General features: G+C 43.1%; 1 protein-coding gene across 4 annotated transcripts in view; it reads right to left on the bottom strand.

The window, feature by feature from the left end:
* Window positions 1-19067, bottom strand: part of HMBS (hydroxymethylbilane synthase) — a 74022-nt gene that overhangs the window by 36075 nt on the left and 18880 nt on the right. For 2 of the 4 annotated variants that reach the window (XM_075840071.1, XM_075840070.1), the window contains 4 exons: window positions 10249-10352; window positions 9784-9825; window positions 9052-9124; window positions 3379-3428 (listed from right to left, as the gene is read on the bottom strand). In XM_075840071.1, coding sequence (XP_075696186.1) covers window positions 3379-3428; window positions 9052-9124; window positions 9784-9825; window positions 10249-10269 — 186 coding nt within the window. In that variant the 5' untranslated portion in view covers window positions 10270-10352. Of the gene's footprint in view, window positions 1-3378; window positions 3429-9051; window positions 9125-9783; window positions 9826-10248; window positions 10376-19067 lie in introns of all 4 variants that reach the window. The other 2 variants (XM_075840072.1, XM_075840073.1) reach the window with 2 other exon arrangements.

The following is a 19067-nucleotide window of genomic DNA, read 5'->3' as shown; positions in this document are numbered from 1 at the left end:
CGGTCCGAAATCGCGGGGTTTGCCGATCGTTAGTATGGCAAACGGAAGCCAAACAATGGCCTCCGGGTCTGCCTTCCTGTCACTGACAGGAAGACTCAGTGTCGTTTCCAATGCACACTGTCAGCAACAAGGTGTGCATCGGGAACTGGGAGATCAGCTGTCCCCGACAGCTGACACTCCAGTGTTGCCGATCAGCGGCTCATCGCCGCTGATTTCGGCAATTAACCGATAAATGTGGTGCACGATTGCGATCACCACGTTTAGGAGGTTTGTAGCACATCAGCAGCCCCCATGCAATTGTGGGGGCTGCTGATCCTTGTGATGGCATCCGGAGGCCAGGCAACTGCCTCCGGGTCTGATATGTATGGAAGCCTATGAGAACCAGCCTCTGGCTGGCCCTCGTAGACTTACTGTCAGAGTGACTGTGACATGACACGGACAGTTGGAATACGTTATACAGCTGCAGGTAAAAAAAAGAAACGTTTATAAAAATGTTTTATAAAAGTGTAAAAATAAACGGTTTTTGTTTTCCTATAATAAGTCATTTATTATAGGAAAAAAATGAACACGTTAAAAAAAAAAGTACACATATTTGGTATCAGTGTTCGTAACGACCCAAACTATGAAACTATAATGTTATTTTTTCCGCACAGTGTACGCCGCAAACAAAATAAAACGAAAACTATGTCAGCATCGCTATTTTATGGTCACCACCCCACCCAAGATATAGAATAAAAAGTGATCAAAAAGTCGCCTTTATCCCAAAATAGTACCAATAATTACCAATAAAAACTACAACCCGTCCCGCAAAAAACAAGACCTCCCACAGCTTTTTTGACTAAAAAATTTAATTTACCGCTCAGAATATGGCGTCTCAGAAAATACATTTATAGAAATGTAATTTTATTGTGCAAACGCTACAAAATGTAAAAAAAACAAAAACTATACACATATGCTATCGCCGTAATCGTACCGACCGGCAGAATAAAGTAAAACGTAATTTATTGCGCACGGTGAACGCTGTAAGAAAAAGAATTTAAAGCGCCAAAATTGCTTTTTTTTGGTCACCTTCGCTCTATAAAAGAGCCTGTGGAGTCAAAATGCTCAGTATACCCCTAGAAAAATTCCTTCAGGGGTGTAGTTTCCAAAATAGGGTGACTTTTTGCGGGGTTTCCACTGTTTGTCCCTCCGGAGCGTTGCAAACCCGACATGGCACTGAAAACCAATCTAGCAAAATCTGCACTCCAAAATCCAAAAGGCGCTCCTTCCCTCCTGAGCCCTGCTGTTGGTCCAAACATCAGTTTATGACCACATATGGGCTATTGCCGTAATCGGGAGAAATTGCTTTACAAATGTTGGAGTGCTTTGTCTCCTTTATTCCTTGTAAAAATGAAAAAATTATATGTTTCCAAAGAAAAAAAAATTGATTTTCATCTTCACAGACTAATTCCACTAAATTATGCAAAAATACTGTGGGGTCAAAATGCTAACTATACCCCTAGAAAAATGCCTTGAGGGGTGTAGTTTCCAAAATGGGGTCACTTTTGGGGGTTTCGACTGTTTAGGTACCACAAGACCTCTTCAAACCTGACATGGTGCCTAAAATATATTCCTAAAAAAAGGAGGCCCCAAAATCCACTAGGTGCTCCTTTGTATCTGATGCCAGTGTTTCAGTCCATTAGGACACACGGGCCACATGTGGGATATTTCTAAAATCTGCAGAATCTGGGCAATAAATAAATATTGAGTTGCGTTTTTCTGGTTAAACCTTCTGTGTTACAGATTTTTTTTTTTTTATTACAAATGAATTTCAGCAAAAAAAATAAAAAATGAAATTTGTAAATTTCACCTCTACTTTGCCTTAATTCCTGTGAAACGCCTAAAGGGTTAAAATACTTTCTGAATGTGGTTTTGAATACCTTGAGGGGTGCAGTTTTCAAAATATGGTGATTTATGGGGACTTTCTAATATAGAAGGCCCTCAAAGCCACTTCAGAACTGAACTGGTCCCTGAAAAAATGGCCTATTGAAATTTTCTTGAAAATATGAGAAATTGCTGCTAAAGTTCTAAGCTTTGTAACGTCCTAGAAAAATAAAAGGAAGTGAAAAAAAAAATGATGCAAACAAAGTAGACATATGGGTGATGTTAACTAATAACTATTTTATGTGGTATTACTATCTGTTTTACAAGCAAATACATTTAAATTTAGAAAAATGCAAATTTTTGCTAAAATTTGAAGTTTTTCACAAATAAATATTGAATTTATCGACCAAATTATTTCACTAACATAAAGTACAATATGTCACGAGAAAACAATCTCAGAATCGCTTGGATAGCCAAAAGCATTCCAGAGTTATTACCACATAAAGTGACACGTCAGATTTGCAAAAATCATCTGTGTCCACAAGGGCAAAACAGGCGGTGTCCTAAAGGGGTTAAATCACGATCACCATCATTATTATACACAGAAGCTTTTAAAGGTTATGGGGTTAAGAAATACCGATAATTGTCAGAAATGTGTTATAAATCAAGTAGATCTTATCCACTTGTTGTAGCGTTGTACCAAGCTACATGGATACTGGAGTGGAGTAGCAGCATCTATTTTGAAATTAATTCAGAAAGAGGTTCCAATGGAACCGATGCGATTTATTTTTGGCAACTCCGCTCTTTTGAAATACTGTGGTTGTAGCAAATTAGAAAGATTTTGTTTCTGGCAAGATTGGTTATCATTTATAAATGGATCTCAAAAAATTTCCTACGGGAAGTGGAATGGCACCATAAGGTGAATAGAGTGATGCTTTTAGAGATATCATATTACTTGACGCTAAGTAAAAGAGGAAGGGTAATTTTTTTTTAAATAAAAATCTGGACCCGATGGATAGTGGAACTATCTCCCAAACAGAAAAAGACCTTTAGAACTGGTTTAGTAGCTGTTTGAGTAATGTTTTTTCTTTTTTCATTTTGCTCGTTTTCTCTCTCCCCTCCCCACACAATATTTTGTAGGGTTTTAGTGGGTTATGGTTGATTTTTCAGTATTATTTATTTGAACCCCTTTCGTTGTATGTACTACATAATACTTTATTTAATATAATGTGAACTCTGAACATTTTCTTTGTTCTTTATGCTTATGTAGTATGGAATATAATTTAACCATAATAAAAAATTATAAATATACTTCTACTTTTTTTTTAAATTACCAAATACATCTGGTCACACTGCAGTAACCACATTTTTGGTGCTGGTTTTGAAGCACACCAATCCATGTGGTTTAATAGAATCTCTAACTACATTTGATTTGCTTTGCAAGCAAGAACATTTAAGTATTTATATAAGGCAAATCCTCTCTGACAGGTCCCTCGTAATACAAGGCACACTCACCTTAGATAAAGCAGTATCTAAAATCTTGTCCCCGGTTGTTGACATGGCAACTAAAAATGCAAAGCAGAATAAGTTAGAGACACTTCTGTCAATGTAAACATTGGGTCAAATTTACCAAAACTGGAATTTCATATGCCAGCAATGGCTTTCTGCTCTGCTGGAATAAGATGCCACAGATTTATAAAGAAGCGCACCCTTCTTAATAAATCGGTTACATCTCTCTGCTGGCCGTGCGGCATCTTTCTGCTGGCCATGCGGAATTCATTCCCCCCCCCCCCAATTGAACATAAAATTAAAAAATAAGTATACACATCTCACCACTCCTCCCCTCCGGTACCCTTCAGGCACCTTCTTAGCATGCCACGGCTCATACAAGGTCTTGTCACTGAGTAGCGTCAAGGCCTTATACAGTATGTGACGTAGCACTCAATGTCTTGAATGCTGCGTCACTTACAACATCTGAGAGAGCTTGAAGGAACCCGGGGAGAAACAAAGCGCACCAATGAGGTAAATATACTTATTTTTGTATTGTCCGATGGGGAAGGGGGGGGGGGGGGGGAGGGGTCAACGTACATGCCCCAGCACAGGCCTCTACCTTGCTACGTCCCACAGAGTGAAAGCTATGCCAGTGATGAACTTCAGTTTTCTGGTATAAATTTGTTGGGTCGCCTTTTCCCATAAATCGATGTAAAATGCCCGAAAGTTGCAACTTTCGAACCAAATTGTAACTTTTGGGCCTTTGCTACTTTTCCATGCCAGAAAACCCTCTGAGCCACTTAAAATGACAAACTGCATTATCTACAATTCCCTAATATATGGAGAAGTGATACCGGTAAAAGCACACGGGTGCCACAAGCCTCCTGTTCGGGAATTTTTTTTTGCCCCTTCTAAACAATAACATGAAAATGAAATACAAAGAAAAAAGATTGCTTTCCATGTGAGAGTTCTTGTTACTTAGCATTGTGGCTTTTCATCTATTTAATATTTGTGAGGAGATCTCGTTTGGTCCCAACTTTATAGAACACCCAGCAACACAGTAATTCATTGCAGAGTTGCTCATCTTAGAATATCATTTAAGAATTAAAACCAGCATCCTTACCCTTAAGTGCTATTAAAAAAAAAAAAAAAAAAACACACGAGAGAAAAAGAAGAAGAAAAATAACCAAATGCTGCAAAAGCTATAACAGGTTCATTGAAAATTGGGCATAAGAAAAACGTACGCCATTATTTTCAGAAAGAACCAGTCTAGGGCCCTGTTCATACTGCGTTTTTTGCCGCTGATTTTGACACGCTTTTAGCTGCTCGTAGGAAAAAAAGCGACATGCTCTTTCTTCCCGCGGTTCCATCTCTGACCTCCCACTGAAATTAGTCAGAGAAAGCGTTTTTCGTGGCGTTTTTTGCCCACAGCGCTCAATGGCTCGCAGAGAAAAACAATCAAGTGCAGGCAGGTCGAAAACTGCCTCAAACAGATTTTTTTTCTGCCTGCAAAATATTCTGTGTGAACAGGGCCTAAGAATTAGTGAATAGACCATTTATGGTGAAAAGCAACGTTACTATATCTAAACAGAATATCCATAGAATCAAATGTATAGTAGTCAGCCAAACCAGTGTGGATTCCAAAATGGAGAAACAAGAGCTCGAGCACCCCAGCATCTGCCTGGTAATGTAAAAGATGGACCAATAGTTATTACTCACAACCGACTATAAAAAGGGCCTGTCGGCTGTAAACAATTCCCATTAGAGAACCATGTAACCTGACTAGAGGTGACGCTCTTTTGGATTTGGTCATTTCTTATAATGCAGAGCTTGTTGGGAATGCCAATGTTCGTGAAAACCTCAGTAACAGTGATCATAATATAGTTATATTTTAGAAAGAAGGGTGGAGAGATCCTCCAGCTCACCTAGCACGTATGGTTGGTGTCATTGGTAGCGCACGGGTCCTCGTGTCGGCACACGATATAGATAACAGAGGCAACGGAGTGATGGGTCCAGCGCTGGTTAGAATTAAAAGGAAGCTGAAATCACCGGATTGATTTCCCCTATTTGCACACCAAGACTCCTACCTTGGACTCCTTTTAATTGAAGATTATTAAAACTTGGAAACAGCTTCCTTTTAATTCTAACCAGCGTTGGACCCATCTCTCCGTTGCCATAGTTATATTTTACATATGCTGTAAAAAACAAATGCAGGCTGGGAGGACAAAAACACTTAATTTTAAGAAGACCAATTTCCCCAGGTTGAGGACTGCAATTCGGGATATAGACTGGGAAGAACTAATGTTAAATAATGGTACAAATGATAAATGGGAGATTTTCAAATCTACTTTGGGTAATTATAGTGCAAAATGTATTCCTATTGGTATAAGTATAAAATGACAAAAATTAAATCCCACACGGCTAACACCTTCTGTACTAAGGGAAATACATGACAAAAAAAGGGCATTTGAAAAATACAAATCTGAGGGTACAGCTGTAGCCTTTGTAAAATATAAAGAGCTTAATAAAATTTGTAAAAAGGTAATAAAATCAGCAAAAATACAAAATGAAAGGCAGGTGGCCAAGGATAGTAAAACAAATCCCAAGTATATAAATGCAAAAAAGCCAAGGTCTGAACATGTAGGACCCCTAGATAATGGTAATGGGGAGTTGGTCACAGGGAATCAAGAGAAGGCAGGGTTACTAAATGGGTTCTTCAGCTCTGTATATACAACAGAAGAAAGAGCAGCTGATGTAGCCGATGCCAGTGCTGTAAATAGATCAGTTGATATACTGAATTGTATGAATGTAGAGATGGTCCAAGCTAAATTAAACAAAATAAATGTACACAAGGCCCTGGGTCCAGATGGGTTACACCCTAGAGTTCTTAAAGAGCTTAGTTCAGTTATTTCTGTCCCCCTCTTCATAATATTTAGAGATTCTCTAGTGACTGGTATAGTGCCAAGGGACTGGCGCAGGGCAAATGTGGTGCCTATTTTCAAAAAGGGCTCTAGGTCTTCCCCGGGTAATTATAGACCAGTAAGCTTAACATCCATTGTGGGGAAAATGTTTGAGGGGCTATTGAGGGACTATATACACAGGATGTGACAAAAAATAGTATTATAAGTGACAGCCAGCACGGTTTTACTAAGGACAGAAGTTGTCAAACCAACCTGATTTGTGTTTATGAAGAGGTGAGCAGAAGCCTAGACAGAGGGGCCGCTGTGGATATAGTGTTTTTGGACTTTGCAAAGGCATTTGACACTGTCCCTCATAGACCTCTAATGGGTAAATTAAGGACTATAGGTTTAGAAAGTATAGTTTGTAATTGGATTGAGAATTGGCTCAAGGACCGTATCCAGAGAGTTGTGGTCAATGATTCCTACTCTGAATGGTCCCCGGTTAGAAGTGGTGCATCCCAGGGTTCAGTGCTGGGACTACTATTATTCAACTTATTTATTAATGATATAGGAGCAGGGGTCTCAAGCACGCGGCCCGCATTCGGCCCCTGGGGCTGTCATCTGCGGCCCGCGGGACACAGAGCCGCTAGTATCAGCTCTGCTCCGAGACTGGAATTCCCTGACATCGCTGTCCACATATGAACAGCGATGTCTGGGGATTCCCCAGAGCCGGAGTCCCGGGCAGAGCACTAGTACAGGCTCTGCTCCGGGACTCTGTGGAATTCCCTGACATCGCTGCCCATATATGGACAGTGTGTCAGGGTCTTGCCCAGAGCGGAGCAGAGCGCTGGTGTTGGCTCTGCTCCTGGACTCTGTGGAATTCCCTGACATCGCTGTCCACATATGAACAGCGATGTCTGGGGCTTCCCCAGAGCCGGAGTCCCGAGCAGAGCGCTGGTGTCGGCTCTGCTCCGGGACGCTGCGGAATTCCCTGACATCGTGCCCATATATTTACAGTGTGTCAGGGTCTTCTCCAGAGCAGAGTCCTGGGCAGAGCGCTATTATCGGATCTGCTCCGGGACTCTGGGGAAGCCTCTGACATCGCTGTCCATACATCGACGATGTCAGGGGCTTCCCCAGAGCAGGAGTCCCAGTGATGTCAGGAGAACAGCTGGAGTCCCAGGAAGAGCCTACTAGCGCTCTGCCTGGGACTCCAGCTCTGGGGTTGCCCCTGACATCTCTGTCCATATATGGACAGTGATGTCAGGAGCAGAGCTGGAATCCCAGGCAGAGTGCCAGAAGCGGCTCTGCTCCGGGACTCCAGCTCTGGGCAAGCCCTTGACATCACTGTGGCAGCATGTACAGAGGGCACTGCGGCAGCATGTACAGAGGGCACTGCGGCAGAAAGTACAGAGGGCACTGCGGCAGAAAGTACAGAGGGCACTGCGGCAGCCCCCACAGAGGGCACTGCGGCAGCCCCCACAGAGGGCACTGCGGCAGCCCCCACAGTGGGCACTGCGGCAGCCCCCACAGTGGGCACTGCGGCAGCCCCCACAGTGGGCACTGCGGCAGCCCCCACAGTGGGCACTGCGGCAGCCCCCACAGTGGGCACTGCGGCAGCCCCCACAGTGGGCACTGCGGCAGCCCCCACAGTGGGCACTGCGGCAGCCCCCACAGAGGGCACTGCGGCAGCCCCCACAGAGGGCACTGCGGCAGCCCCCACAGAGGGCACTGCGGCAGCCCCCACAGAGGGCACTGCGGCAGCCCCCACAGAGGGCACTGCGGCAGCCCCCACAGAGGGCACTGCGGCAGCCCCCACAGAGGGCACTGCGGCAGCCCCCACAGAGGGCACTGCGGCAGCCCCCACAGAGGGCACTGCGGCAGCCCCCACAGAGGGCTCTGCGGCAGCCCCCACAGAGGGCTCTGCGGCAGCCCCCACAGAGGGCACTGCGGCAGCCCCCACAGAGGGCACTGCGGCAGCCCCCACAGAGGGCACTGCGGCAGCCCCCACAGAGGGCACTGCGGCAGCCCCCACAGAGGGCACTGCGGCAGCCCCCACAGAGGGCACTGCGGCAGCCCCCACAGAGGGCACTGCGGCAGCCCCCACAGAGGGCACTGCGGCAGCCCCCACAGAGGGCACTGCGGCAGCCCCCACAGAGGGCACGTAATATCACCACTTTACGAAGCATTAGTGAGGCCTCATCTAGAATATGCAGTCCAGTTCTGGGCTCCAGTTCATAGAAAGGATGCCCTGGAGTTTGAAAAAATACAAAGAAGAGCAACGAAGCTAATAAGGGGCATAGAGAATCTAAGTTATGAGGAAAAATAATTAAACCAATTCAGCCTTGAAAAAAGACGACTGAGGGGGACATGATTCATTTATATAAATATATTAATGGCACGTACAAAAAATATGGTGAAATCCTGTTCCATGTAAAACCCCCTCAAAAAACAAGGGGGCACTCCCTCCATCTGGAGAAAAAAAAAGGTTCAACCTGCAGAGGCGACAAGCCTTCTTTACTGTGAGAACTGTGAATCTATGGAATTGCCTACCGCAGGAGCTGGTCACAGCAGGGACAGTAGATTGCTATAAAAAAGGGTTAGATCATTTCCTAGTACAAAAAAATATCAGCCCCTATGTGTAGACATTTTTTTACTTCCCTTTTCCCGTCCCTTGGTTGGACTTTATGGACATGTGTCTTTTTTTAACCGTACGAACTACGTAACCACATAATGCACTAAAAAAGGTGGGCCATAATAAGAACAGTATCTCTATTAATCTCCTGTATCTACTTACCAATTTCATAGTGAGCATCAGGAAACTTGTTGGTCAGCATTTCTACGACGCTGTCTGTCTGAATACGTGCCAGCTGTGTAAAGAGATAGAATTGCCAAAAATTACTATTTTACAGGCCCTATTTTAATGTCAAGAAGCAGCATTATTCAGGTGTTTAGGAAACTGACTAGAGGGACTTTTTAAACACATTCACTTCTTTGTGGACAGCAAATACATCCACTGCACAGTAAAATCTACAGTTCACAGTTTGATTACTATAAGGCTAGGGCTACAAAGATAATTGTACCTATTGAGCAACAGGTGCAGTCTACAAGATTGAATTGCGTAGCCCTGGGCTACGTGGAGACTTTTTATAGCGCTACTAAATTTAGCTATCAAATGAGAGCGGCAGTCTACAAGATTGGATAAAACTCAATGTATTACTTTAGACTGAAGCTTGATCGTTATAATTAATTAGTAGCGTGACAAAAAAAGTCTCTGTGTAGCCCAGGCCTAACTGTCAAGTGATCCAAAAGGCAGTAACAAAAAAAAAAAAAAAAAAGAAGCTACGGCATAAAAGTATGGGCTTTATAGTAATGGTCATTAATAATGGTCATTGAGGAGAAATGCAAGCGAAGATAATACTCTATTAAACTGTACTAAAGAGATAAAAACAAAAGATAGACAAGAATGGAATAAAGTTGCATCTAATTTTATCTTAAAATAAAGGAATGGGAGTACAGAAAGGCTCACCTGGCTTTTCCTTGTACCAACTCGTATGACACTTCTTCGTTCCTGCAGCAAAAACTATACACATGATTCCAACACTCTGAGACAATCCACATATCAAGAGACACATTTTTCTAGCTCACTCAGGCAAAACTTTTAAGGCTGGAAACATTGCCCCAGCCATATAAATTACATATAGCCACTGAAAAAAAAGTGTGATTTTGCCCCAATGCTCCTCAGGCTACAAAGTTTTTAGACACTTTTGGCTAATAGAAACTCCAAGATGAAAGGTTATAAAGATTGCCCCTCCAAAGTATGAAATAATGTAATTCTGGAATAGAAATACAATACAAGAAACTACAAAAACTGCATAATAGAGTAAAATATTGCAGTAAATGAGTGAAATGTAAAAATACCTGAATTGCAGTTTCTATAACATTAATTTAGACAATCACAGACAAGTCCATATTTGTAATTCTCTTACATTACCTGTGAATTCCCAGTCTCCATTTTACAATGATTCTTCTAAGTCCTCAACTACACGTACGTCCTCTCTAACAGGCAGTCCTTATTACAGTGACAGTTAACAGGATCTGTGAGAGACAATGTGGTCACACTGATAAAAATAAAGCATCAGGGGGTGGCATAGATATTTGGACCCCACCCCGCAGGATACTTTAACCCTGGAGGCCGAAAATGTGTTATCAGCGTTACTCCGGCTGGACATAATTTTTTTTAACCAAAGCAAAATGTATGCCATAGACCGTCTTATCTGGGCACAGAAGGGTGACTCCCCTGTACGTGCTGAGCTGCTAAAATAAACACTCACATCTGTCCCATCAGACTTCTATATGACAAGCTTGCTAAATGCATAAAGGATTACAAAATCGGTAAAATACAGCAGATTACTTGAAGAACACCTATAAGAACAGGAGTGCTAGACCCAAATACGATTAAAAATATATACATTTTATTCATATGCATTATGAATAAAAAAAGGACAAGGTACAGAGCACATAAAAAAACAACAGGTGAGTATGTTGGAGAGGGATCTGGTCACATAAGAAAGGAAATGGAGTAATCCACCAGACCGGTAAACTAAGTTGTATAGTAGGGGCAGGATGGCAGGCGTGACAAGAAAATAGAAATTCAACAGTATAAGCTAATGCATAGAAAGAACCTATAAACCCTGTCAACAACAAAGGCAAATGCCTAAGACCAGTAGCCACGCATACCTACTGGTCTTAGGCATGTTCACTTGCTCCCCAGCATCGGTCCTTCTCAGCAGAGGTCAACAATTTTGAACGGAGCTTGCTGCTCACAGAGCATGCAGTTAGTGGGTTACAACTGGAGGGTGAAGACATGGGTGAGCAGGATCAGGTAAGTAGCTGGGTTAATGTAGTTAGGGGCAGTAGAAAGGGGTCAAAGACAAGGAAGGCCGATCCGGTTTCTGACATTCCAGGCAAAATTGCCAAGTTGGGTGATGATGCGAGGGTGTCAGTCTCAGAAATGGCAGCCCTAGTGGATACTGATCTCCCTAACAGCCGGGAGAACAGCCCAGCTAGTAGTCAGCGGGATGGTAATGCAGGTAAGCCAAGACAATTGATAGTCGTAGGGGATTCTATAATCAGGAAGACGGATAGAATTATTTGTCGCCAAGACCACCTCAACCGAATGGTTTGCTGTCTCCCTGGTGCCAGGGTTCGGCATGTGGTGGAACGGGTGGACAAATTGCTGGGAGGGGCTGGTGATGATCCAGCTGTCGTGGTCCATGTCGGTACCAACGACAGAATAAATGGTAGGTGGAGGAGCCTTAAGAATAATTTTAAAGAACTAGGCTACAAGCTGAAGGGAAGGACCTCCAAGGTTGTATTCTCAGGAATACTGCCTGTGCCATGCGCATCACAGGAAAGACAGCGGGAGCTTAGGGAGTTAAATGCATGGCTGAAGTCTTGGTGTAGAGGAGAAGGATTTGGGTTCCTAGAGCACTGGGCTGACTTTTCATTGGGGTACAAACTGTATTCTGCAGATGATTTGCACCTAAATGGAAGGGGGTCCGCTGTGCTGGGGGAGAGAATTCTAGCTGGGGTGGCGGAGTATTTAAACTAGGGCTGAGGAGGGAGGCCAATGTAGAAAAAAAAGGGGTAGCCAGGTTAGAGAGGGGTCAGACTATATTGGTGGGGGGAGATACAGAATGTGGGGAGAGGACTAGACAACAAGATAAGGAGATCCTTTCGTTACAAAACATCAGTGTAAATAAAAAGGACCGATTAATGTCAAATCACATTTCTGATAATAAAAGTGAAAAACTGACAGGCAAGTTAAAGTGTGTGTTCACAAATGCCAGAAGTCTAGCAAGCAAAATGGGGGAGCTGGAGGCCTTGATACTGGAAGAAAATATAGATATAGTTGGTGTTGCTGAAACATGGCTGGACTCTTCACATGACTGGGCTGTAAATCTACAGGGTTTTACACTTTTTCGTAAAGACAGGACAAATAGGAAAGGTGGTGGTGTATGTCTGTATGTGAGAAGTGATATGAAGGCGAGTGTGAAAGAGACAATAGTGGGTGAAGACTGTGAGGAGGTTGAAACCTTGTGGGTGGAACTAGAAAGGGAGGTAAACACTGAAAAAATTACTTTTGGTGTAATCTATAGACCCCCCAATATAACTGAGGAGATGGAAGGTCAGATATATAAACAGATGGAGCGGGCTGCACAGGCGGGTACTGTAGTGATAATGGGAGATTTTAATTTCCGGGATATTAATTGGTGTCATGGTTCGGCTTCAACTGCAAAGGGGAGACATTTCCTCAACCTGTTGCAGGAAAATTTTATGGGCCAGTTTGTGGAAGACCCGACTAGAGGTGAAGCTCTGTTGGATCTGGTCATTTCTAATAATGCAGAGCTTGTTGGGAATGTCAATGTTCGTGAAAACCTCGGTAACAGTGATCACAATATAGTTACATTTTACCTATACTGTAAAAAACAAACGCAGGCTGGGAGGGCAAAAACATTTAATTTTAAGAAAGCCAATTTCCCCAGGATGAGGGCTGCAATTCAGGATATAGACTGGGAAGAACTAATGTCAAATAATGGAACAAATGATAAATGGGAGATTTTCAAATCTACTTTGAGTTATTATAGTGCAAAATTTATTCCTACAGGTAACAAGTATAAACGACTCAAATTAAACCCCACATGGCTTACACCTTCTGTGAAAGGGGCAATACATGACAAAAAAAGGGCATTTAAAAAATACAAATCTGAGGGTACAGCTGTAGCCTTTGTAAAATATAAAGAGCTTAATAAAATCTGTAAAAATGTAATAAAATTAGCAAAAATACAAAATGAAAGGCAGGTGGCCAAGGATAGTAAAACAAATCCTAAAAAATTCTTCAAGCATATAAATGCAAAAAAGCCAAGGTCTGAACATGTAGGACCCCTGGATAATGGTAATGGGGAGTTGATCACAGGGGATCAAGAGAAGGCAGAGTTACTAAATGGGTTCTTTAGCTCTGTATATACAACAGAAGAAGGAGCAGCTGATGTAGCCGGTGCCAGTGCTGTTAATATATCAGTTGATATACTGAATTGGATGAATGTAGAGATGGTCCAAGCTAAATTAAATAAAATAAATGTGCACAAGGCCCCAGGACCAGATGGGTTACACCCTAGAATTCTTAAAGAGCTTAGTTCAGTTATTTCTGTCCCCCTTTTCATAATATTCAGAGAATCTCTAGTGACTGGTATAGTGCCAAGGGACTGGCGCAGGGCAAATGTGGTGCCTATTTTCAAAAAGGGCTCTAGGTCTTCCCCGGGTAATTATAGACCAGTAAGCTTAACATCCATCGTGGGGAAAATGTTTGAGGGGCTATTGAGGGACTATATACAGGATTATGTGACAATAAATAGCATTATAAGTGACAGCCAGCACGGTTTTACTAAGGACAGAAGTTGTCAAACTAACCTAATCTGTTTTTATGAAGAGGTGAGCAGAAGTCTAGACAGAGGGGCCGCTGTGGATTTAGTGTTTTTGGACTTTGCAAAGGCATTTGACACTGTCCCCCATAGACGCCTAATGGGTAAATTAAGGACTATAGGTTTAGAAAATATAGTTTGTAATTGGATTGAGAATTGGCTCAAGGACCGTATCCAGAGAGTTGTGGTCAATGACTCCTACTCTGAATGGTCCCCGGTTATAAGTGGTGTACCCCAGGGTTCAGTGCTGGGACCACTATTATTCAACTTATTTATTAATGATATAGAGGATGGGATTAATAGCACTATTTCTATTTTTGCAGATGACACCAAGCTATGTAATATAGTTCAGACTATGGAAGATGTTCATGAATTACAGGCAGATTTAAACAAACTAAGTGTTTGGGCGTCCACTTGGCAAATGAAGTTTAATGTAGATAAATGTAAAGTTATGCATCTGGGTACCAACAACCTGCATGCATCATATGTCCTAGGGGGCGCTACACTGGCGGATTCACTTGTTGAGAAGGATCTGGGTGTACTTGTAAATCATAAACTCAATAACAGCATGCAGTGTCAATCAGCTGCTTCAAAGGCCAGCAGGATATTGTCGTGTATTAAAAGAGGCATGGACTCGCGGGACAGGGATGTAATAATGCCACTTTACAAAGCATTAGTGAGGCCTCATCTAGAATATGCAGTTCAGTTCTGGGCTCCAGTTCATAGAAAGGATGCCCTGGAGTTGGAAAAAATACAAAGAAGAGCAACGAAGCTAATAAGGGGCATGGAGAATTTAAGTTATGAGGAAAGATTGAAAGAATTAAACCTATTTAGCCTTGAAAAAAGACGACTAAGGGGGGACATGATTAACTTATATAAATATATTAATGGCACATACAAAAAATATGGTGATATCCTGTTCCTTGTAAAACCCGCTCAAAAAACAAGGGGGCACTCCCTCCGTCTGGAGAAAAAAAGGTTCAAGCTGCAGAGGCGACAAGGCTTCTTTACAGTAAGAACGGTGAATTTATGGAATAGTCTACCGCAGGAGCTGGTCACAGCAGGGACAGTAGATGGCTTTAAAAAAGGGTTAGATAATTTCCTAGAACAAAAAAATATTAGCTCCTATGTGTAGAAATTTTTCCTTCCCTTTTCCCTTCCCTTGGTTGAACTTGATGGACATGTGTCTTTTTTCAGCCGTACTAACTATGTAACTATATGTAACTATGTAACTATGTAACGTTGGAGAGATGTTAAGTTCAACAGTGTTGTGGGTAAGTGACTCCTGAGAATCTCCTGCCACAGACTCCGGGAGGATTGGTAAACAGGCAACTGGTGGTCACATTTGCAACCATTTCAGCTGCAATCTAGAGGTCAATATCTATAAAGGCAAAAAGACATCAAAGGGGAGGACTTGGTCAACTATGTATTACATGGTAATGTAACACTAAGTCAATCCCCAGTCAGATGATCTTCAGGAGAGCGGTTTTGGTTGTCCAAATAGGACAATAAGTTAGCTAGGAAAACCTTTGTAGCATTTTTGTTTATGAATGTATGTAATTGGTAATTAGAAACATTTTTCTCAATTACATTTATAAAAAATGCTCATGAACTTAGATGTGATCGTGATTAGGGTTATCTGTGTGTTAGAGACACACAGGAGCAGCTCTCAGCCAGGGCGTCATAGCTGAACTGACAGATTTGGCGGATAGTGCTTGGTGCAGCTTCTATGTATAGAGGTTACACAGAAGATGCATCTCAAAAGCAATAGAACATTTTTAATAAATGTAAAATCTGTATTTTTTTTATAAATCGCCTATTACATATATTAGAAAAATGTTTCCGAAAATACCGGAAACATTAGCGAAGCATGCTGCGCTATGGTTTCCAGTAAAACTACGGACATCCCGACAAAACAGATTAAAGTCAATGGGTAACTTCGGCCGCCGGTTGTCTCTGTTGTTCATTGGAACCTGCGCTTCCGGCATTTTCATTGTTCTGCTCCTTTGCCGGAGCAGAACAATGGAATGTCTAACGCAGATGCGAACTGGGTATATTTTTATTCAATTGTATGACCTTTAGATGCAGTTCCATTGAGGGGGCATCTTTACTTTATCACATCACTGTAAACAATCTGAAAAAAAGGCAGACTCTATAGCAAATATATAAAATGGTCATACTGCCAGTATTACTACAGAACAGAAGAAAACGGCTCTGACCACTCCACTTCATTTTGAAGTCGTAACGAAATATAGAAGTTTTTTTTAGGAGAGGACAAACATATGAAGATCTAATGCAACCAGGGTGACTGGTCTGTAATATTAGCAATAAATAGGCCTGGACAAATCTTAGGCAGATCGAGGAGCCAGCGACTACGCGTTGTAGGGCCGGATTCACGCGACCCGGATGAGGCGCTATTGCTGCACATTGTAAAAACACAAAAAAAACAAATGTCCAGTAAATGCTCTGCAGTCGGGTTGTGCGGGCATTATACGTCACACACAATAGTCAGAGTAGAGGTCCTCTCTAGTAGTAATAACATAGCTCCTCACCCCCTCCCCATTATTCACAGTAGCCCACCATCCACAAATTTCTCAGTTGTCACAACCACCAATTGCAGGCCGATCGCGAAGTCTATTTTCTAGTTGCCATGGAGACTGGGTTTTGCATATCCCTGGCAGAGGAGTTAAATTTTTATTCTCACCTCAAACAAACATACGTGGAATATCCATGGCAGAAGCCATAAATGTGACAGGTGCTGGTCCCAGAGCTGGGTTCCACATCTATCTCAAGAATGGGGGTCATCCGAGCCTGTACAGCCCCACCTGCTTAGTCAGCTGTTTTCGTAACTCCAATGAAGAATCAATGGAGAGTGCACAGCCTCTTCATTCATTGTCCGCCTGGATGCAGGACAGGGGCCGGATGACCACCGTTCTGGAGAGAAGCGCAGGGACACATCTATCAGACATTTACGGCATATTCCGTGGATAAACGTCTAAGGGTGGAGTACCCTTTTAAAGCAAACGCTTCATTTAGAGTCATTGGAACAATGGATTAGGAGACTGAATAAAAAATGGATTCCCTTACAAAAATGGTATTCCCGGAAACTGCTCCCTCACCTCATGAGAACAACCACCGAGGCTGCAGGGAATAAGGCTGGGTTCACACGAGCATGTAAAGGACGGAATGTATTTCGGACGCAAGTCCCGGACCGTACACAGTGCAGGGCTCCTAGCATCATAGTTATGTACGACGCTAGGAGTCCCTGCCGGACAACTGTCCCGTACTGTAATCATGTTTTCAGTTCGGGACAGTAGTTCCAGGGAGAGGCAGGGACTCCTAGCATCGTACATAACTATGATGCTAGGAGCCCGGCTCCCTGCAGTGTGTTCGGTCCGGGACTTGCGGCCGAAATACGTCCGTCCATTACGGACGTAACATGCTCGTGTGAACCCAGCCTTACAGTTTTCTCTGTAGATCCATCACCAGAATTCAGACTCCTGTTTATTCCCTCAGTACACTGCAGATATAGTCTGCTATAATATGTGGACTTAACAGTCTGTACTCAAGGGATTGCGAGAATAAAGTCTGCCGCAAATGGAGCCTGAAGTCTGGTGACAAGTCTGAAGGGCAACCTGACCCCAAGTGATTATTAAAACTATTTCCTATAATAACATACTTATTAAATTGTATAATCTAATGTAACGCATGAACAACTCAACAAAATGATCATAGACCTCAATTGTTGCTCAATGATCTTTTTCTGCATTTATTCTGGTCATCAGGGTGAAGTCACGCATGGCAGATTATGTTGAAGAAATTCCTGCGACTGAAAAGCCGTTTCAGTCATCTGAATGGAACTTGCAGAAATCCATCCACCTGCTACAGAAACAACCCCATTCAGATGAATGGTTTTTAGTCGCAACAAAATCTGAAGTGTCTGAATATTCCATATTGTTAGGTTTCAGAAACAATTTGTAATGATAACTTTCCAGGGTAAAATCCATGCTCTTTTTAGAGTGAGATTGCAGGACATGCAACGGATAATCAAATATAGACATTTCTGGACATAACCCCTTAAAAGGGTTTTCCACTACCGGACAACTGACGACCTATCCACTGGATAGGTCATCAGTATATGATTGGTGCGTGTCTGAGACCCTGACCCGCACCGATCAGCTGTTCCCGCTAACTCGGATGTCATTGCACACTATGCAGTATACTGAGCCAGAAGAAACTGAAGATCGCCCACTATTCCGCCACAGGAGCCATCTGCTTCTGGCATGGACGTCCAGTGCCCAGGGGCAGCCAGAGTAGCTGATCAGTGCGGGGTCCGGGTTTTGGACACACACCAAATCATATACTGATGACCTATCCGGTAGATAGGTCATCAGTTGTCAGATAGTGGTAAACCCCTTTAACCCTTCATTACGTAACTGCACATCATGATGGGGGAGGAGAAGTATGGAGCGGGTTCACGGGCTTAGCTTGTTCCGTATGCTGCAGATTTCAAGTGTTTATTACAGCGGACACCCTTGTCCAACGTCAGAAATCAGATAACTCAAATTCCGGCCGTATAACCACTTAGATGGCCTGATTAATAAGCACCGCAGCATCTCAGCGGTTAGAAAAAGGGGAGGGGGTGCCCCCTCGGTCATCCCATCAGCCCAACGATTGCCCATGGTGGTCATGGTATCCAGGTCTGCCATGTTTCTCCTCCTATTAAAGGGGTTGTCCGAGATATATTTTTATTTAAAATTTAAACACACAATGCACACATTAACTATTGAATAATATACTTACCTGTGCAATCTTGCTTCTGTTCTCCGTTCTGGCAGCTCTTTTCTTCCGATCACATGTCTTCTGACGTCACGTTTTCTTCCTCCTCCACTGTCGTGTCGTATCCCGATCACATGGTCTCGCCCCAGCGAGACCTCGGATGGGATACGACACGTCACTGGAGATGTGTCGTTTCTGCGGGTGCCCGCCCAGCCTATGCAGCTTTTCACTGTGAGCGCGCCTATGCGTGTTCACAGTGAAAAAAGTGAAGAGGGACGGCACCTGCGGACTAGAGAGGTACAGTGGCATCTGTACGTTTAGTTCTTACCCTATCAAAGCCTACACATAGTAGGCTTTGATAGGGGATCATACTTCACGATGCAGCACACGGGTCGCATGCAGCCCTTGAGGTGGTTATCTGCGGCCCATGGGACACCGTACACTGTTTAACAACTTAAAACCCGAGCTATAGACTTTCTACGGCTCGGGTTTTAACTTGCTGCCCACGCGATCGGGCAGCTGAATGTCGGGTCTCCGGCTGTCAGTGACT

Source organism: Rhinoderma darwinii, chromosome 10 (assembly GCF_050947455.1).
Source record: "Rhinoderma darwinii isolate aRhiDar2 chromosome 10, aRhiDar2.hap1, whole genome shotgun sequence".
In the NCBI taxonomy this organism is placed as follows: domain Eukaryota; kingdom Metazoa; phylum Chordata; class Amphibia; order Anura; family Rhinodermatidae; genus Rhinoderma; species Rhinoderma darwinii.
The sequence above is the reverse complement of the archived record's forward strand: the minus strand, read 5'-3'. Positions and strand labels throughout refer to the sequence as shown.